The sequence below is a fragment of the Camarhynchus parvulus genome, chromosome 6 (genome assembly GCF_901933205.1).
Source record: "Camarhynchus parvulus chromosome 6, STF_HiC, whole genome shotgun sequence".
NCBI lineage: Eukaryota > Metazoa > Chordata > Aves > Passeriformes > Thraupidae > Camarhynchus > Camarhynchus parvulus.
In genome coordinates this window covers 24,773,917-24,795,751 of record NC_044576.1, presented here as the reverse complement: position 1 = coordinate 24,795,751, position 21,835 = coordinate 24,773,917, and the positions used below count along the sequence as shown (strand labels likewise).

General features: G+C 40.6%; 1 protein-coding gene across 2 annotated transcripts in view; it reads left to right on the top strand.

Annotated features, from left to right (window-relative positions):
• The window catches only part of SORCS1 (sortilin related VPS10 domain containing receptor 1), a 255,913-nt gene that overhangs the window by 174,548 nt on the left and 59,530 nt on the right, over positions 1 to 21,835 (top strand). For both annotated transcript variants that reach the window (XM_030950888.1, XM_030950889.1), the window contains exons 6-9: positions 6,235 to 6,299; positions 13,209 to 13,327; positions 15,536 to 15,625; positions 20,831 to 21,010. In XM_030950888.1, the coding sequence (XP_030806748.1) occupies positions 6,235 to 6,299; positions 13,209 to 13,327; positions 15,536 to 15,625; positions 20,831 to 21,010 (454 nt within the window). The remainder of the gene's footprint in view (positions 1 to 6,234; positions 6,300 to 13,208; positions 13,328 to 15,535; positions 15,626 to 20,830; positions 21,011 to 21,835) is intronic.

Genomic DNA, 21,835 nt, shown 5'->3' with positions numbered 1-21,835 from the left:
CTTGTCTTGTACTTTTCCATAGGTCTTGAACAAATCAGTACCATGCAGGGAAGGTTACTTAAAGGTTGATTGTCAAGTGCTTTTGTATCTTTGGACAAAAAGCTCCTTGTTCAGTGCTACATGTTACTATTTTTATGAATGGCAATTAGAATTTAGTGTTACAGAAACATCAGTGGGACCAAAAATTGATGCAGCCGTGGACAACATGAGCGTCATCCACTGTTGTTGTTGTTTTCATTCTGTCCTTTAAAACAAAACCAAAAATCTGCCATTCCCTGAGCTGGAGGAAGGTGTCAGTTTTTTAACATGAAGTGACAGGATATGTCCAGAGGCAGTGGAGGAGCTGGTTTTGCATTGGCAAGATTTATGATAAGAGATTCGCATGAGTGCTGAGGCTAAAGGAAGATAAATCCCTAAAGGCAAATTCTACCAATAATTGAATTACAAAGCCATTGTCATGTGCTGAACAAAGCAGCTTTATAGCTTTATTGTGACAGGATAAAGCTTGTTAGAATATTTATGCTCATAGGACAACTTTGGCATAAGGATCTCTAGGAGTGCATTCCCTCTTCCACGTGGCTATTGCAGCTAGTTAGTCTTTCTGTGTAATGCAGTGTATGTGGAGATGGGGATTTGCTGAAACTGGGACTAGGAAGAGGGATTGCTGAGGGTCAGGAGGCATCTTAGATATACAGCTTGTTAAGCACAAAGCCATCTGTGGAATGCAGCTGAGGCACATGAGCATTTTTCATGCTGAGTAATCAAACTGGATTTTCCAAGCAATGTCACTTTTCTGTTTGGCATTGCACTGTGGCCACATCTGAGCTACTCCCACTCAGCACTGACAATCTCAAAATGGCCAGAACTGTCTGGATCTCATTCCATCCACCTTAGTGGAAACAGGCTGTTATGCCATTTGTCTGCCGGCCTTTGCTGCATGAACAAGTCATACCTGTTTACCCCCAAAGCAGGTGAGGTATGGGCACAGGAGTCCTAATTCTGCATTTGGTTACTTCCTCTGAGACATGGAAAAACTGTATAAAGCCTCTGTGTCCATATAAAGAATGAGGGACATTCACACTTGTTATGTCTGTGAGAAGGACATGGTAGCATTTGGCATTCTGGGCCATTTGCATCAAAGATTCTGTAAAATAACAATGTCTGCTACTGCCTGTCTTAAAAGATGTTTGATCTGGGCTGCTGTGAGCATGTATGATACAAGAAATACATATGAAAAGATTGCCATTGAGTTTCTTGTGTATATAGTCCCAGATACAGTGTGTCTGTGTCTGAAGTCAAGCGTCCAAAACCAAAGGCACCCAAAACTGCTTTACAGAATGCACAAATCCTTGAGATGCAGCCCTTATTGTCTGGTGTTTGGAGTGCATTGTTTATGAAATAATGGTAGTTTGAAATTAGGTGCAGCAAGTAGAAGCTTTTGCTTTCTTCACAATGATGCCTTTTGCAGTTCTGAGTGGTCTGACTGCATTGCAAGCCTCATCAGTTCCCAGCATCCATAAACAATTGCTTTTGTCCCTAGAAGTGAAAAAAGATAGAAGAGGTGGAAACCCCAGGATAACAGGGTCTCTATTGAATTTTCTTGGCTCAGAGGAGCTGACCGGCCAAGGAAGCCAAGGTTTTAGAAATGTTTCAGACAGAGAAGATGGCAAAGGGTTGGTCACTACAGAAATATGCCAGCTAGCATTTACTGTGCAATGGGTAGTGCCAGGCTGCTTTTGTTTAGTTCAGCCTAGTTCCAAATCAGGGGATGATTTGGGGTCTTTTCCCTGTGCTGCTTCTCACGGTGGATGTGGAATCTGCATTCAGAGCAATTACTGTGCTGCAGCCAGCGCTATCGATTTGTGAGGCTCTCAAGTGCCGATAACTACTTAGCAGGCTTGATAGTGATTAAAATTTTAGCAAGCAACTTTGTAATAGGACCGTGGGGGTCCTAAATTTTTCAAAATGTAAGCATCTTCAGTGTAAAGGCAGTGGGGTCACTGCCTTGCACTCTCTTTGGCTTTTCTAAATCCTCCTTTTCCCAAAAGATTTTTTTCCTTTTTCTTTTCCTTTTTCTTTTTTCAAAACATCCAGACAATTATGCCAACAAAACACTTAAAGTTAATCAGAAAAATACAATAGGCACCATTCAACAGAAAGCGTTGCAAGGATATCCCTGGTGTCCTTAAGTTTCTGGGAGTATTACAGAAAGCCTGAGATTAAAGGGACGGACAAAGGACATGCTGGCATTTTACCACAAAGTGAAAACATAGACTGAGGCAAGAAGAAAAGTTTGTGGTTATATGAGTGTTTGTACTTTGAGAGAAGATGCTGAAAGGGAAGAATGGATTTGAGAAATATGAGAAGAAAGCACTGCCAGCATAGGGAACAGAAGTTGCTCAGAATAATGAATGGCAAATTTGGGACTATTGTTTATTTTTAGAGAGATTTCTGAGAGAAGTCAGTAGCAGAGTGGGTCCCAGAATGTTGTTGATTTGTGCCTCTGTTCTTTGTAGGGTGCTTGGTTTATCAGCTGTTGAGCACACAGCACTGTTCCTTGTCTACCTTGGGAGGCAATGCATTGCCCATGTTGCATTGACCATGTGTACACAAGATAATGAGGTACAGTGGGCACTTACATTAAGTTACAAACACTGAGTTGGAGGCTTTGGTGCTCTCTTGGGCCCATCCAGCATGTAGTTTCCTTCTTCTACATGTGAAGCTTGTTTTTTTTTTTTTTGATCATTCAAGCTTTGGTTTAAGAACCTTCCAGTCTGGTCAGAAATGGAATTTCTTTGTAATCGGTTATTCGTTCTTTTTCATATTGACACCATGGGTTTAAAACTGTTACTTAATACTCAGTCTTGTAGAAGTACATTGACTTTCTCAGCTTCTAAGGATAATGCTTTTGGTTTTTTCCCCCCAGCCATGAAGGAGACAAGAAAACCCACTGATAGAATAGCTGGATGCTTGGTAGCGTTGTGATTGATTTGGTTGACATACTGAAAATTCAAGAAGTCTGATATACATCCTACAGTTCCTAACACCTTTTTTCCAGTAGATGCTTTAGGAACAGATTGTCCTATGGATGTGAAAGGATATGTCTGTCTTCCTAGAGAAAGCCTGTTCTCAGGGGCTGTACAACCAATATTTATATTTATATTATTAAATATTTATTGAATATTTATATTTAAGCAAAATATTTATCTGCTGTATATGCTCACTGTGGTCAATGTTTCTGAATGTCTCCAAGGCTTTTATATGTAGAGTAAATAATAAGGCTGATGTAAGCTATATAAAACATTTCTCAGAAAGAGGACTGCTCAGGACATTCAATTACCCCTTAAATTGCAATCCATATCTTATCTGTAATTTGTGATTTTAAAATTAGATAATAAACGTATTTCAGGTCTGTTGTGTTTCCTACTTTGGGACCTTTATGTGATCACATGTGGGTGTCTGTAGTGTGGGTGTCCAGACATTTTAAATTCAATGCAGAGAAACAGGCCTTTCTAGGATAAATTCTCACAAAGTCATATCTAACACTGTTCAGCTGATCCAGAGTGAAAAACTGCCTGTTTCCTCTCTCTGCCTGCAAAGAGAGCTGAGTGTGATTAGTTCAGAGTTAAGTATCTGTGATGTACAACTGGGTAAGATGAATATTACTTTATGTGGCTTTTCAGGTGGTATGGAGAGATGTATAAAGAAATATCCTAGGGCTACCATGGAACAAGACAGCATGATCCAAAAAAAGTGACATCACAAAAATGCTGGTCAGTGAGCTCTCAGCAGAATCCACATGGAAATGATATGTTTCTGGCTGTCAGCTCTGTACAGTTAATAATGATTTGAGCAGATGTGTATTTGTATTTTGCTTGTTCTTTACAACTGATTTTTCATGTTGGCATTTAATATTATGGGCCTGACCATGACCTTGTGCTGTTACAAATGAAGTCAGTTGTATATCAAAGCAATGAAATGAGAATTTTCTAATGTAGGGAGAAAGATCTGGCAGATAGGAACTCATGGATATGGCTCTTGACTGTATCTCAGATGTCCTATTTGACTTTAGGAATTTCCTCCTCTGGACCTTACTTTTCATCTTCGTCATCACATTCCTATGTCACAGGGGCTAGGAGACATCAGAAGAAAGGAAGTCCTGGAGGTTTGTCACCAGCTGTGTTTCAGCTGGCCTTGTTCTGTACCCCCTTGGGACAACTGATGGCTTAATTCTACCTTGAACTGAAGCTCCTACAGTCCCAATACTGGCTGAGACTAAGTAATCTGCAGGTGAATACTTTCAGGGCTTGAGGGGTCCAGATCTTTATATGCTGGTCTTAAGGCACCTAAAAGTTTGATGTAAATTATGGCTCATAAAATTGGCTGTCTTTGCCTGAGAAGATGCAAAAGGTGTTTCTCTTGGGGTTAGAATAACACTGTGAGGAGGAAATTCACATAACACCTGAGTGTAGACTCATGTGCTTTGCTGGATGAGCACCATTGTTGCACTCTTAAGAGGCAAAATACTCAAATTTGGGGAATCTGTTCCTTGTTTCTTTGGAGAGTTCACATCCCCTGGAGGTGTGTGAGGTCAGGAGGAGGAATGGACTGACAAAGCTGTACTGTCTTCTGCAATAGCCCAGTTCCAGGTGGGCTATTCCAATATCCCAGTTCCAGTATTTAAATCCCACCTAAATAAACAAAAAGAAAAAGGAGTTATGCTAGCTTTGTCCCTGTGCAGTTTTTTAGAGCCGTTTGTCACTGGCATCTCTCTGTCTTGAACTGAATTGTAATGAGCAGGCCCCACATTTTGGCCCTAAATCTGCTGATCATAGCAGGCATAACAAAAATGCCCAAGGAAAGTGCTTCCTTCCTCCCTCACTTGGTGTCAGTTATCAGGAAGCAGAGATTTTAAGTGGAAGTTGGATGTTTAAGGAAATAACACCTTGCCATAAACTTTATTAAAAATGGAGAAGAGGTAAAAGCAATGCTGGTTCAGAGTATTTTCTGAACTTCAGTTCCCAACAAAGGAGAACAAAACCTTTTCCAGCTAGTGAATTGCTATATATTTTGTCAAGCAAAGGTAAGGATTAATCAGGACACAGTCTTGTTAACATTTTTATAATAGTTATTAGTTAATGCACATGATGATTAAGTACTGGAGGTGCCTCTGATTGCAGTCAGTGGGAACTGAATTAAGGTCTAAATCACTGTTTGAATCTCTCTTCTGATTTCCTGAAAAATAATGAGGGTTTGAAGAGAACATCTAATTTTTCTATCACTGGAAATGAATGTGTGTCTTCCCTCATGCTTCTATTAACTAGGAGGTCAGGCAACTGACAAGAAACTGGTTGTTTAGCCCTCAGCTTTAATCCAAGATTGTGACTTGGGGGATAGGATCAAGACCAGAAACAAGGCAGATTGTCAGAGATGCTGCTGAGGCAGCTGTACAGTGGCATTGGCACATAGAGCAGTCATGCATCATTCAGGCTGTCCATCCAACCACTGTTCATTTGGAATCTTCCAGGGAATTGATGAGGCCACCAGTGCCAGTCCAGGGGAACCTCAACAATGGAAGTGAAGTTTAATTCCATAAACTCCTCCTTATTTGCAGTGCTCAATGTCTTTACTTTGTTACTTGTTAATTCAGAGGGAACAAACAGTGATTTTCAATGTGACACTTTTATTAATGGAATACTGTTTTTATTAGATCAGAAGTGATAAAATGTCTCAGGATAAAATGAGGTTTTAAAACTTCTTAATTAATGAGGGAACATTGATCATTAAGAGTGTCAATTAAGCAAATGTGCATAAAATGTCGAATATAAAGGAACAGCTATAATTAGTATGCTGGCAAATACTATTATCCCATCAATTAGAGTCTTCTGTATTCCACCCTGAACTGAAATGCATCCTTCTGACCAAACAAGGAGAAACATCAACATTTCATATGCCAACAAGAACAGGAATGGGTCTCCAGGTGGAAAGAAGTGAAGGGGTTAGAAATAAAGAACTCATTAAGTGCAATGGCATTTATTAGATAAAATAGTAGAATTTCTTTCAAATATTCAAGTTCATTTTAGGGAAAACTCCAAAATTCTTTCAAAGTTATCACTTCTTATTTGTGAGTATGATTTTATGTCCAGCTAAACAGGATCTCCTTTGAAAGCAATATCTCAGCCATTCATGGTGTAGGTTGATTTTAATGCCCTTGTCTCAATCTGCCTTTTACAGGTCTATGATGGGGAATGGAAGAGAGCCTGACCTTGTGCACCTGGAGGCAAGGACAGTGGATGGCCGTAAGTACATCAGCTTCCAAATATTGTGGTATTCTGGGCTCTCCTCACATTCTTGTAACCATACAATACAACAGTAGAAATCTCACTTTTTTTAGTGATTCACTCGTGTAGTACACGGAATTTGGCTGTTCCAATTTAGGTCTGTCAGAAGAGAAGCCTTTCCAGCAAGGCAAAATGTTGGGTAAACCAGGCTGTGAAAGGAGCTGAGGACATGGTAAGGAGGAATAGGTGATAAGCGGTAACTTGAGTTACTACACACAACACTTTTATTTCTTCTTACATGGTTTTTATTGATGGGAACATGACACTGAAGAGAAGTTCCTGGGTCACGAAGTCTAGCTGCTGTTTGTTCACACAGTACATAGCATTACCTTGTTCATAGCTTCACAGTTTTAGCAGACCTGGGATACTCTGCCTTAGGTACTACCTTTGAAAATACCCAATTAGAAACCTTTTAATGACCAGTCTGAGTGTGCTCTTCACTGTTACTGCATGTCCTGTCATTGTCCTTCACTTTCATCAGCTCCTTTCCCTCCCTGCTTTGCCTCTTGAGGTGTTTTTTGTTTTTTCCTTTTTTCCTATTCCAGGAGCCTCCTTTACCTGCAACTCCAAAATATTTTCCTAATTGGCTGTAAATTCTCTCAGGCACACTCAGCCCCCTGCTGGCCTTTTCTCCTCCCATCCAGGCTTTCTTAAGGTTTATCTTTGAGTTCCACTGCCTTTGCAGATCTTTCTCTATGGATTTCTTTTCCACAACATTGGATTGCCTCAGGCAGGCATCACAGTGAATGCCCAGCTGCTAGAGATCCAGTCATTTTAATTCCATATTGTTTCCTCAGTAAATAGCAGTTTTCCTGCAACATAACAGGAAGGTTTTTACCATTTGCAGTACAGAAGTATTAATAATGCCTTCAGTTACTTATTTTTTAAATGATAAAGTTCCCCCTTGAATTGTACCCTCAAATGCAGTGGTGCCACTTAAAATGTGCATTTTGTCATTGGAAAATTAAAAAATATCTGAAAATTTAATTGTAAGGTATTCTGGTTTTTAACTTAGGAAATTTAACTTGAAAGAGAACTTTTTGGAATATGAATTTTGATAGTTGCGATAGAAACCATAAAGTTTTAAAGGTCTTTTCATTTCAAGATATGTAGGATTAGTGACTGTGAAAGAATGCATTATCTCTATTTCTTGTAATTTGTGATCTATGATTATTATTTCTCCCCTCAACTTCACTTACTTGATGTGGCAGCAAGGCTGGGAACATGAGGCTTTCTATTTCTTGGGACATGCTAAAAGGAAATATTCTAACAGGACAGTGTCTATTTCAGCACAAAACACTGCTGTTAGAAGTCATTAAAAACTTGAGGTCATTGAGATGAAGTACCACATGTGATGTTTAGGGAGCTGTATTCTGGTGATGCATTTGAGGGACATTTATCTCCCAGTGGGCAGAGAACAACCATAGTACTGGGCCCTCCTTGCTAGAACACCAGTAACTCTCCATCTCTGCTCTCTGATTATGGTCTGTCTGTGCACTTAATTTATTGTGCTTATGTACATAATGTAAAATGTTTGCAAGGACCAAAACAAGAGTTCCTCAGCAGGCATAAATCAGTACAACTTCAGTGGCATTGATTTACACCTGCTGAGGATCTGGCTAGCAATCTTGTTCTTGAGTGTGTGTTCTCCCCGCTTTTTTCTTTTTTTTTCCCTCTTGGGATCCGGAAGAAATGTGGACTCCTGAACACACTGCAGGTAATGATGAACAAGCTGAGTACAGCCTGCTCAATTTATTTCTATTGGTGGAGACAGACTTGCAGGGCTAATCGCCGCCTTTTATGGTTTTCATCCTGTTATGTAAGTTTTGGAGAGCACCATGCAAATTTTCATCTTGTGGAATGTGATGCTATTGTTTGTTTTTCAAAGGCTTCAGGCCCAATCCATATCAATCTGGGGCTGAGAGCATGGTGGTAAAACTGATTTTTCTGGTTGGAAGAAGTTTATGTGAATGTTATCTCACATTTCCATTTGTACGCTTGGGTGTCCCTGGTGTTTCGCTTTGATTTTGGAACAGGATCAAAGGCAAGCCAACAAAGTCAGCAGGAATTGTGATTTTTTTTTTCTTTTTTTTTTGGTCTGGCTTCAGGGCAACACCCCAGCAAGACAATTAATCCCCTCTGGTTCTTAATCATACTATAAGCTTCTCTTTGTTGCATTCACCACCACAACCAGCGGGCAGGGTGATGGTGCAAGTTAAATCTAGGTTTGCTCAAATGCAACCTAAAGTGCTTTCAGAAGGCATAAACTTAATGACACATGGGGGTTCAGGTTTGTGAAGAATACACAAGATCCTAAAATTAACAATCTTATCTGATTTGAGCTTGGTAGGGTTATCCCAGTAAGGCCTGATTGAAGCTAATCAAATGGGAAGTAATTTTTATTCAGGTAGTGCCTACTGAGAAATCCAGACTGTTAGTGCAAATTAGAAAGATGGATTCCTACAAGACATTTGGAGACTAACTGGGTACCCACTGGCCCTCCAGAGAATGGCAAAACTGACTCAGGGGATGTCTAAATGACAGTTTCTATAGAAAGTGAAACAACTATTACATTTATGAGCCATGCCTTTGCTTTTGTAGATAAGAGACCAATTTATTTAAAGTTTTTAAAAATTTTTAAAGTGTGGATGAAAGAAACTAAGGGGTTTTCTAATGTGCTGGCAAAGATTTAGAGAGCTCCTGATATTTAAAAAGTAGTTTTGTTTCCTTTGCTTTTCTTCTGCTGTCCTGATTTACATAGCAGCTTTCCCTACTGAAAGATAATTTAGGTGCTGCTGTGATGCAGGTTAAGACCAAAGTCTCACCTGGGGCCAGCAGACATGTTCTGCTTGCTGATCCACAGCGACTGAGCATCTGGCCAAAAGTGCCTCAATCACAAAGTTGCACTAGTACTTTAATTTCTGTTTTCACAGGAAATTGCTGGGAAGAATAAAACAATCACTGTTGTGGAAAAAATGAGTAGGCAGCCTAGCCTGGCAGTCTTTTCCTAACATAGCTACAGTGGTGAATTAATTCCTGTAGTGCCCTAAACCTGTGCAGTGATTTTTTTTTTCTTTTCCTGATTGTGATTAGTCTTTTTCCTGATCATGATTAGTATTTGTCCTGGAGAAGGACATCTGTTAGTTTCTCTCATCATAGTTTTATGCCAAAAATGGTGGAGGATATACTTCCCTATGTAAAGAGGGATTTTTGATGCTGACATGCAATGAAGAAAGAGTAGCAGCAGGATAAAACCAGATTTGTGAGTAGTTAGTAAATGGGATGGTTTCGTTTCACTGATCTTCATTACTGGTTAATTGCTTTGCAGTCGCTGAGTCCTGGAGAGTTGTAAGCATATTCCCATACCATGCATGTTTCACAAATCAACATTCAGACCAGATGGAAATGGATAAGAAACAGTCATTTCATGTGTTTCTCAAAAAATAAAAAATATTAAAGTATGGGAGAACATTTATTTAAACTGTGGAATTCATTGCCGTGGGAGGTTGTGAATGCTGAAGATGTACCTGCCCTGCTAAGGCAACCTAGACTTGTTTTATTGGTCACTGAGGGAGAGGGGTTACAGGCCTGGGTCTTTCAGTGACATATGTCACTACCATGTTCTTATGGGTCATTAGTTACAGGATGCCAGTCATGCTTCAAAAGCAGAAACTGTCCCTAATGTCTGAGTTGCTCAGTAATGAGCTGGAATGCTCCACAGAAAATCTGTGGGAAAAACAGATCACTTACTACATTGTATAAAACTCCTGATTTGTCCCCAGTGGATTAATTGACAAGACACATTCCTCAGTGAAGTAAAGACAAGAAAAATATAAATTATGCATTTGCAGAGTAGAGGGACCATTTTCTCTGACTCTCCCTGTGATCTAATAAGGTTTTGAGAAGACATAACTGCAAGCTTACAGTAGGAAGCAGTGGATGTCAGGGTTTGATGTGTAATCCAAAAAAAGCACTTGTCAACAAAATATCCTGAAGAAAGTCCCACTGCTTTAGGAAGGGATCTAAAACTCTCCTGTTTACTTTTGCAGAGGCCAACCAGCCTCCAGTAACCACCAATAACTTTCCTTCTCCACCAGCAAGCCAAGAAATGTCTCTGGGACAGGTTGGATCCATTTGCATTGAGAACATACGAGCATGGTGCTCAAGATAAATGGAAAAAACTAAAATATTTCATGACACAGGGTCCTCCTGGCTCTTAGCATTTTCTGTGCTAGCTTTTGCAATTCACTTTCACTACTGAAACAGATTAATTTTGTCAGAGATTTCCCTTACAAGATGTCTCCTCAGCTGTGTTCTGTGACTCTTCTTGCTTCCTCTTTAGAAATAGCTGCTGTTCCCTGAGAAGATTCCTACTCTGGGTGTCTAAACCTGTCAAAAATGAATGCATCTGGGGGTGTAAGAGCTGGGAGTTGCTATGTTCTTCTCTCCAGGCACAGTGTGACTTTGTTGTTGTATATTAAGAACAGCAGCTGTTGTTGGAGGTGAGGGTTCTGGAAATGAAAAGCATAATGTCCTAATTACCTATGGCAGGGAAAACATCTGTGCGAGAAAACTAATGAAATTAATTCCAGAGCTTAGCAACTGAATACATTAATTGACATTAATTAATGCTAAATTACAAACCTCTGCCAATGAAGTCACATGAAATGTCCGTGAGAATGAAATGGAAAAAATCCTTGAGTTAATGTGAACACAGAAAATCTTCCCCTAGGGAAAAAAGTGAGAACCAGGCACTGCAAGAAGCCTACTTCTCCTTCTTTCTGTCTCCTGTAGCAAAAGGAGCTTTTCCTGTTGTTCACATCTCAGTGTTTGGCTGTTTGGGAGATTAGCTTAAGCAATTTCAGTGCTCTGCCCTTTAGTAGTTATTACTGGCATTTTAGAATCGAAGCCATGGAGAATTGCACTGTAAAAGTTCACAGGAATTGCCTTAGTAAATCTTCATCAATGATACAATCACTGCTGCACAGACTCCTGTGGTCACAGCAGAAATAGGGATAGTCCCCATTCCTCCATTAAAGCAGGATGCAAAAAACCTCAGTCTCCTATAATGGATGTCAACCTGGCTTGCTCTTTAAAATCTCTTGTGGAGGGGATTCCTTTATCCCCCAGACTTTTTAACAGCTTAGGAGGCAGTAGGACCATTTCAACTGAGGCTGCTTTGCTGAAGCTCAGGATTGGCATATATTTCACTCAGGAGCTTTGTTGTGGCTGAGTGGGAGACCCCTCCTGGAGTTCTGTGTCCAGCTCTGGAGCCCTCAGCCCAGGAGAGCTGTGGACCTGTTGGAGCAAGTGCAGAGGAGGCCACAAAGATGATCAAGGGCTGAAACACATCTGCATGTGAATGCTGACACAGCTGGGCTTGCTCAGCCTGGAGAAGAGAAGGAGACCTTATTGTGACCTTTCAGCACTCTTGGGACAAGGAGGGGACATGGTGGCTGTACAGCACTGTTGGGTGGTGGAGAGACTGTGACCCCCCTGTCCCCTTTTTCCTGGCTGCAGAGGAGCAGAGGAGGGCTTAAAGGCTCTGAAAGGGAACTTCCCTGAGCTCACAGGAATGAACGGGCTGGGAATTATGTCGTTCCCTGCCCTCTCGTGGCTAATGTGGAGAAAATCAGGTCCCTCTGAAGGGAAATACATTTTGATCATGCTGCCCAGGCTGTGCTCATTAATGTTTTGCAGTGAGCTGCGAAAGCATAAAATGTTATAAACAGCAGCAACTAATAATACATTGCACTTTATATATTCCAAGAACCCTGCAAATGACGGAGAAAAAAAATAATCCTTCATTGAACTTCCCTGAATGTTCGTTACCCTGCATGTCTGTTTCCAGCAGAAGTCAACAGCCCTTAGAAGCAAGGAAAGAAATGTCAAATGATAGATTTTAATTAAAACCAAGATTAAATACAAGATGGTAAAATTCCAGCCATTTCTATTTCAGTGTAAAATGCTCTTTCTCTGATCTCAAGGTGGTAATTATATCAAAGAAGGGGCTGTGTCTCTCCAAGGAAAATTATTAGAAGTACTTCTAACATTAAATGCAATGTAGTGTTTCTGTCATGTAAGTACGAATGTTAAAAAACCAAAATGGTTCCTTGTGTGGATCAGGTTTGTCATAAAACAAAGTGCAAATTCTTAATGAATCTGGAATAGTCCAAACAGATTACTGAGAATCTGGTTCTGTATTCTAGGATAAATTGTCCCCATGAAGAAATTCAAATTGTTTTTCTTCAGGTGACGGATTATGAGATTGGCACCTTGCAGTGCTTCAGAATAGGAGGTGGGGACATCCCACATAAGAACAGTGGATGAGATGGCTGCCATGGCTATGAGATGGATGGCTGTATTTAGCCATTTAATTTGAAACTGCTAAGATTTCTAGTTACAAGGGAGTGTGGAATGATTGCCCAGTTCCGCCAGAGTGCATCTACTTATGCTGTCAACAGCAAAGTAGGTAAAACCCCTGAACAGGAGCTGGTCTGAGGTACTTTCCAAGTTGATCTGAATTACTCTACAGAGTGTAAGTGCTGTAGGAAATACAGAGGTGCATCACAGAAGGTTCCCCCTTGGTAAAAATGCATGGCTCTGACGTCTGATCTAGGGCAGAATGAAAGAAATAATGGGAGTTGAGGCAGGTAAAGAAGGAAGGATATTAAAGGAAGAAAGTAACCAAGGATTTATGAAGGATGTAGGGGAAAGAAGGGCTCTATGGTGTTGAATGGATGGTGTCAATTCACTTCACATGGATCTGGGAAGCAAAAATGCCACCTCAGCAAAACAGGTTTATGACAGTAGGAAGAATCTGCACTCAGGATCTCAAGGGTATTGTTTTTGTTCTTTTCCTTTCAGATGCCCAATACATCACCTGCAAGATGCAGAACTGCAGTGAAGCCACTCGCAGCAAACCCTTTCCAGGCTACATTGACCATAACTCCCTGATCGTCCAGGGTGATTATGTCTTTGTCCAGGTGCAGAACACCCTCCTCTCTTATGTATTCTACTACTTTATGTTATATTATTCTGTCTTCTATTACTTTTTCTTGCATTCCTTTGCATGTGTGTGTATGTGTGTTTGCAACTGCTCAGACAACACTGGCTCCATAAAGGCCCAGAGTGGGTTGTAGCAGTTTGTTACAATGCTAACTGTGTTCCTTTAAGCTCTAGTTTCCTGTTGCTGTAGGGCCACAGAGTTCCTGCCTGAAGTATGTTCTCTGTGTGCTGGAGTGCTCTGTGCCACTCCTTGCAATCTCATCAGCGCTCTGGAATTACTGCTTTTACCCCCCAGCTGGAAGTGTGTGTCACTCATCTGCTATTACAAGGGAGCAGACCAAAGCTTTTTTGAGTATAAGAGGGAAATAAGAAAGAAGGGAGGGAGTCAGGGAAAGCACCGAAGGAGTAATCAGGCTTTATTGTTATTCCTCAGTTGTGATTATAGTGAAATGGCAGAAGATGGGATATGCTCAGCCAGGCTGTGTTCCAGGTGAGAGCTGGTGAATAGATCTGAACCACTGTGGGTTTCATTAGGCTGCTGCCAGTGTCCATTTAATGTCAGCTGAAGAGGAGAAAAATAGCAACAGAATTGTAGGGAATGTGGAGGTGAACTGGACATCATTAGCACTAAACTGGGCTTCCAGGCAGTTTATATTTTAGCATGCTTTTAAGTGGAGGGAAGAGAGATAATTTATATTTTACATTGGGTTAGTTGATTGCTAATTGGCTTCAGTTAATGAACTCCGTCTTAAACACCAGTCTAAATAATCCACAAATAAATCTGGCACATATGCTTCAGAACAGCTTTTGTGCCTAGTGTGTCTGAGGCAAAAGGGAAATGTTTATGAGGCAGGGAAAACAGGGGTGTGCATCACTCTTCAGCCACACTCTCTCACTCCAGAGTGGCTCTGTGTTTGTGCCTCGACTGTCACAGGAGCTGGAGTGTTTCTCTTTAGCCATCCTGGCTGATGCTGGATCTGGTGTTACCCTTCTGTTCTTCAGAGGAGGAATAACCCTATGGCAGGCTGGGTATGCTTGGAGGAAGAGATGAACACCCTCCTTCTAGCCTTCCCTTCTTTCCTTGATCTCCATCTGGCTTTTCTGCAACTAAGCCATTTGGAATTAATTAGTAGGCTTAAAAGCACTAGGATAAAGGAATTTATTTTCCCACTAAACTTGTTTTATTTACAAAATGATACTCTCTCATTAAAAAATATTTCTGGCCTTCGTTCCCCTAACTTTTGCCCAGTTCCCTTAAAAAAATGTTGAAGAGCTTTAGAATGAGAAATAGTGCTTATTTTACTTAATCTGGTATGAACCTGGCCTCTGTGTATCTTGCATTTTAAACTATTGCAGTGCATTTTAAAACACTTACTACTAAAGAAAAGTCTTGATAAGCTCAGGTATCAAGCAATTAAAGCAAAGTTCTGCACGGAGAATCCCTTGGAATATTTGTTCTTCAGTATCTTTCATCCAAGGATTTCAAAGTACTTTACAAACATTGATTATAGTTCAGCAGCACTGGAAGCCAGAAAAAATTGACAGCTTTTTTCTTTCTTTTTCCCTCATTTAATAGGTGGTAGAAAATGATATCTCACATTGCTCTAACCCAGCATTTTCAAGGTCTGCCGTCAGTATTTATGCACTTAAATATATGACAAGATTCACAAAAAAACCAAATTCACCGAGCTTCTCCTGCCCTCCCTATCTGTGAATATTTAGCTGATCTTGTAGCAGATACCTATGATGGCTTGTCCAGGGCCACACAGGAGCCAAAGCTAGAAGTAGAAATAAAAATCAAGCCTCATGTCTGCCAATGTGCTGGTATAATCAACAGCCTACAGATAGCAAAGAGCAGAGAGTGTTCTGGTAGGGCACAGGAGAGCTGTGCTATCAGGAGGTGACATAATGGCCCAGCTGAAGTCAAGACTTCACTATTCACAAGTTTTCACACGAGATTCTAGCCTTTGTCTCTCTTTGCTGAAAATGAGATTCCTCTTGTTTTCTTTTTCAGCCACTGTCAGTTGGATCAATGTTTATTCCTCAGCTGTAACAGCGCTGCAGTTTAAGCTATTGCCACCACACTGTGGTATTTCTCTTAACAGCTTTTGTTTGGTATTCTTTCTGATAATTAAAAAAAAAAAAAAAAAAAAACCCTGAAGATAACTTTCCTGCTTCTCTCATAGCTGACATCAGGAGGAAGACCACATTATTACGTTTCTTATAGGAGGAGCCCATTTGCACAGATGAAGCTGCCAAAGTACTCCCTGCCCAAGGTAGGTTGCTGCTGCTAGAGTCCCCATGTGAGCCTACAGATATTTGGGTTGCACAGAAGATCCAACACAAGTAACTGTCCAACAAGTTACAAGTCCAACACAAGTAACTGCGAGATGACATGCAGTGAATGAAAACAGTATTCTTCCTTAACAGAGCTTTTCCAAACAAGAAAGGACTAAAACCAAAAGTCAGCACTTTTGCAGGACATGAGCATGAAATGTAGACAGATACCACAGCCCACATCCATTACCATTTCTTTATGTCTTTATGCTTAATTAATTGAGTTTTGGAGGGGATTCTTGTCTTTTTTTTTTCTCTTTTTTTTTTTTTGTCTTAAAATTCCCCTCTCCTCTCGCTGTCTTGTATGAGTTGCTTTTTGTGCTTTGCCTCATTAGTAGATTTTAATGGGAACCAAGCAGAAAGATGTCTCTGTGTGCCTGCTCTGTCTCCAGCCTAATTAACAATGGTGAATTAGCATTGGAGATTGAAAGGACATGTCTGCCTTCTGAAGCTGAATTTTTTGAAAGACCTGTATAAAATGTTAGCTTCATTTTGAAGAAACCACCAATTTGCAGCTGGTATCCTAATGAGTTCTTCACAAAGACAGAGGACTTTTTTTTGGCCTTTTCATTCTTGATATAGTCTGTTTTAAGTGAGATTTAAGCTGAAAGGTAGTAAATGATCTTATGGATTCTATATGAGGTCTAACATCAGAAGACAAATGCACTCCCAGAAACTAAGCAGGGATTATCAAAAGAAAAAGGAAAAAAAGAAAGAGCAAGGTCAGATTTTGTGGTAGAAATGTTCAGAGGGATAACTTGGCTCATTTCACGACTGGCTGTCTTTGATTCCTCAACCCAACAGACCTGTTTATGGTGGATTGACTGGGTGACCCTCATATAAACAGACTGTAGTTCAAACCCAGCCCTTTGGTGCCTCAGCTTCCCTAGGCTGCTGTTGGAACCTTTACTCCTGTTCACAGCACTGGAAACCAGCTTGCAGGACAGTGAGGACCACACCAGAAGCCATGAGATCTTAGCTCTTACACAGGAGACCTGTGGTCTGCCTCAAAGTTTTCAGCCATATTTTAAGTTACTTTGAAATTTCCTGCCCAAGCAAGTGAAAACACTCTGTAAATTCACATCAGATTTAAATAGGTGTTATTTGAAAGAGCCCTTAGCAACAAGTTGTATTTTAGCATGATTATTGTAAAAGCCAAATAAAAATTATTTACAGCCAATTCAGACCATCTGTAGAGACACTGTTTGCTTTAAACTTATTGTTTCCTTTAGCCCACACTTATTTTTTGTCCACTTTCTCAAAGAATTCACTGGCAAGCCAGGGAAAATGTGCTAGAGTTAAATTACAATGTGTTCCAGAGAACAGGAATTGGGGCAATATATTCATGTTATTTGACCCAAAGAAAGATGCTTTGTCACAATCTCAGAATATCTTCAAAGTTTGGAGAGCTGCATTTGGCTTGGAAGGAGCTGCAGTGGAACTGTGGCTGTCTAGGAGGCTGCCATCAAAGCAAAATAGTCACTTTTATGAAAAAAGCACAGAGACTTATATTATTCAAGGAATTGGAACATACAGCTTCTTTTATGCCCAAATTCTCTTTCCTCTCCTTCAGCCTAAGAAAGAGGGGCCAAATATGGTAAACAGTACTAAGTGACTTCTGGAATTGAGGATGGAAATACCAAGCTTTTTGTCTCTGTGTGTCACTCTTCCTGAGCTGGAGGCGTGTGATGGCAGGCAGCCTTGGCAGGTGATGCTGCTGCTCAGGCAGGATGGCCTACAGCAAATCAAACTAAAATATTATTCTTGTTGACATTAGCAGCCTTGTAGCTACTTTGATTAAAAGCCTAAATAAATAAACTTGAAACTCAGTTCCATTCAAGCAGATGCCTGCATATGTGCATACAGGTTGTGTTAACCCTCTAAACAGTCTTTATTGAGACCTCTTAATTGTTGCAGTGATGTTGATCTGGGGGTTGATGCTGCCTGTTCTGTACCACAGCACTACAATATGGGCTGTGTCACACACTGTAGTGCACACAGGGTGCATTTACTCCAGTTTAGACCAATGCACTGGGTAGACATTTGAGAATACTGAAGCAAGTCAAGCAGTTTCTCTTTTAAAAACACCTGTCTTAACTGGCATTGGGTTGCATAGTGATGGGACGGGTGCATCTGGTACCTCTGTTCTAAATTCATCACCGGTTTTCAACCTCAGGATGTAGATCCTGATGGAAGAAGAAGTAACAAAAGTAAGTAAGAATACAGACCTTAAATACAGACCTTCAAAGAGCTGACAGCCCCAGAATTTCACAGAAGGCAAAGGCAAGAGCCAGCATCTTCACAGACATTTCACAGAATATTCTGAGTTGGAAGGGACCCACAAGCATCATCAAGTCCAACTCTTAAGTAAAGGGCCCACTGAGGAGTGATCCAACAGCCTTGTTGTTATTAGCCCCATGCTCTGACCAACTGAGCTGGCAGAATAAAACTGGCATTACACATCCCTAGTACTTACTTTGCCTGGGGAAAAAAGTTCCCTGACCAAATGCAAAAGGGGCAATTGTTCAGTAATTCAGAAAGCCTTGGCTTTCAGTCATTTGAGGAGACACCTGATCAAACCCATGTACAGCATCATGTTACTTTTGTCTTTGAAAAGGCAAAAGGGACAGATAGTAGAACTGCATATTAATGTACTTCCAGTTTGTTCTGGAAGAGAGAGAAAAAAAGCTCAGGCTCTCAGTAGACAAATGCAAGGGGAGTCCCTAAAGGTGATGGTGACTGTTTGAGACAGGTGTCTTGCTTCACATTCCTGTCCTCTTCCATCTCTGTAAGGAGCTTGTGCTATATCAAGATGAAGGCTGTCTTTTTGTATTATTCCTGCCCCCCAAGAAATTAATCCCCATCCTGAAAAAAACCATACATAATACAATATGCTGATTAATTTTAATTTTCCCAGTGTGGAAATGAGGAAATTCCAGATGCTGGTCCAAGACCTGTTTGATGCCCATATACTAATCCTTTTCTATCAAAGCTGTGCATCATTGCTGCATCTATTGGACAAGGCCATATTAAGAGGAATAGTTAATTTATCCCCAAAGGCACGCACTTGGAATGCTATCTTTTTTGACTTTCTGCATTATGTATATTATGCCAATTCCATCTCAGTCTCTGCTTCCCTAGGCTTAAATTCCTTCAGCCTTACTGGAATCTTCTTTAGACTTCCATCTTACAGCATGTTCTGATCAAATGCAGGAAGCATCTAGTGAATAAATTAACTCATTTGCTTCTTCAGCATTTGTGAAATTGTCTTTAGTTTTCTCTGCTGTTGATCAAAGTATCTTTTTACCCCTCTTCCCCAGTTTTTACAAAACTATTGAATGAAATGGTAAGGTAATGAAGAAGTACATTCACCAGGCAAAGCAAGTTTTAGTTTCTGTCTATGTTTAAATGCAGAAGCCTGCCCATGTGTGCCCATATGCAGAAATTAACACTTGTGATTAGAGCTGTGCTAGCCAATGTTGCCTGGAGCACACTGGGAACACCTGCTGGTGTAGCTCTACCAGCAGATTGAACCAGGGTGACAGTTTGAAAGAGGAGCCACAAACAAACAGCTGTGGCTGTAACTCTTCCTGGCACAGCTGGAGCTGAGAGAGGATGTCTGTTCACCACCAAAATTAGTAGGACTCAGTGGGACTTACATTACTTTTCCTATTGCCTCGGGAATTAAGCCAATCTGTTCCTTCACAAATCGAGCCCATCTTCTGGGACATAATTTTCTCCAGTGCAAAGAAGAAAGTAAATCAAGTGCATATTCATCCACTCTGTATTCAGATCTGGATCTGGATGAACAAGCAACTGTTCTGAATCTTAACTCCATGGTGAATCCACTTTCAAATTTATAGATCAAATTTCTTCATTATATTTCTTTTTTATTTTTACATTACAAGACTTCATCTGGAAGTATTAATCCTACCTAAAAAGCCACCAGACACTGAATTTTCAAAGACTATTATTAGCAGAAGGGAGAAGTAGCATCTGCTTCCAAAGAGTATATTTTCTGATAAAAGTTCTCAGTTTTGCATATAGAAAGTCCTGGCTGAGATTCATGGAAGCAGAATAACTTTGGGATATCTGCCCAAAACAGACTGAACAGTTGAGTCTTCTGGGAATCACCTGGTGCTAAGAAGTCTTCATTTCTTTTCCTACCTCCACAGATTTTTATGGCACTAAAGAACTCAGGGTGCCTGTGCTGGGCAGATAGAGCCTGGGAATTTCATTATAACAATCTCTCTCGGTGACTTTTTCCATTGTAATGGAAAATAAAATAAAATGGGTAATAATTTCTCCAGGCATTGAAAGATGAGATCAGGTTCAATAGTTCCTATTTTTTCTTCACTTATGCAACCTTATCATTGCTTCCTGCCTGCTGTAACACAGAGAAGCAGAGTAGAACAAAACCTCACTCATAGTGCTAGTGATCTAACTACATATCTGTTCTTTATATCTAGTGAGGATTCAGGTTGTTTTTCTGTTTGATTTCTTGGGGTGTGCTGTTTGGTATAGTGGTCCAGGGCTTTGGCTCCAGCCCACATTGTCATTAGAAACAGTAGATAGCAGCAGATGTTCCTTCATTAGCTCCTACTAGTATCAGGTCCTGACCATATTTGGCTTCTGAATGCTGGGCAAGAAGCAGATGTTTCAGATGGTCTTTTTTTTTCTTCTTCTTTTTTTTTTTTTTTTTACTCCTACACTATTAATATCTGTGATTCCATAGTCATGAGTGGAATCAATCAGATGCTAAACAGAAAAAAACCCAACAAATAAACAACCCTTCCTATTCCCCAGACAAAATATTCATTAAAATGAAGGTGTTGGTAAGGGGAGGGAAAGTGCTGCTGTTTAATGCTGTAGTGCCAATGTAAATGCTCAATTAACACCTCATCAGTTAATTACTACTTTGAAAATTGGCAGAAGAGAGCTGGTGTAAAATATTCGTGGATGGAATTACTTGCTTACAGTGGCTGTGGACAACAAAATAGTAAAATGCCACAATATTGTCTACTGAGTTCCTCATTAAACTCCAGCCTAAATATATGCTTTGCTCCTCCCCAGTTTCTTTGGTACCATTAGAAATGGCAGCACAGAGCTCCCCCAAGTAACCTGCCTCTCTTTTCTTCCCCTAGGACATGCATGTTATCAGCACAGATGAGAATCAGGTGTTTGCAGCTGTTCAAGAGTGGAACCAGAACGACACGTACAATCTGTACATCTCCGACACCCGAGGGGTCTACTTCACCCTGGCCTTGGAAAATGTCAAGAGTAGTCAAGGGCTGGAGGGGAATGTGATGATTGACCTCTATGAGGTATGTCATAACTCCAAATATCTCACTGCTATCTCAGGAGCTCACGTGATGCCAATTTCCACCTTGTGCATCAGTCTTGTAATATGCATGTGAATAGCAAAGTCAACAAATGACTAAATACAGAGTTTTACCCCTCCTAGATTTACTGCTGTATTCATTCACCAGTAGGTTCTCAGGTGAGGAACAGCTCATGGCTCTTAGATGCATAGGAAAAAGTTGTGGAATAGTTCATTCAGTTGCTAAGAGGAACTCTGTCAGCCAAAATCCTGCTTGGACCCATATTGGCTTTATGGCTCTGAAAGCTCCCAACAGTCTCAGTGGTATCATTCTCTGATTTTTGCTGCATTTCTGGCAATCTAATCTCTTGTTTTAAAAGGGACTGCAGTTTTCAGCTGTCCTTGTCACCTTTCTCAGCTTGGACTATTCTGGGAACTTAAGTAGTTGTAGATATGCCCTCTTGGGCTATCCCATGTGCATGGAACGTCTCATACCTCATTTTGAGACCCTCTTTACCCTGAGCCTTTCTCTGAACAAGTGTGCTCTGCTTAAGCTCACAGTAAAAAGGCCGATTTGCATTGGCTTCTATGACAATTGATCCTAACAATAGGACTTCTAATGTGCCCTTGTCCATCTCTTGCTCTCCTGCCCATTCTCCCTCTGGAACAAGCACTCAGCTGAGGACAAATTCAATCCTCAGCTGCCATTCTGAGGGTCAGGTTCTGTTTTCAGGTCTCCTGCAGGGTATTTTTCTGACCATTTAGAATAAAGGTCATAAAGTAGATCTGAGTGCCTTTGAAGATGAAGATGCTTCCTGTACTTCCTCAT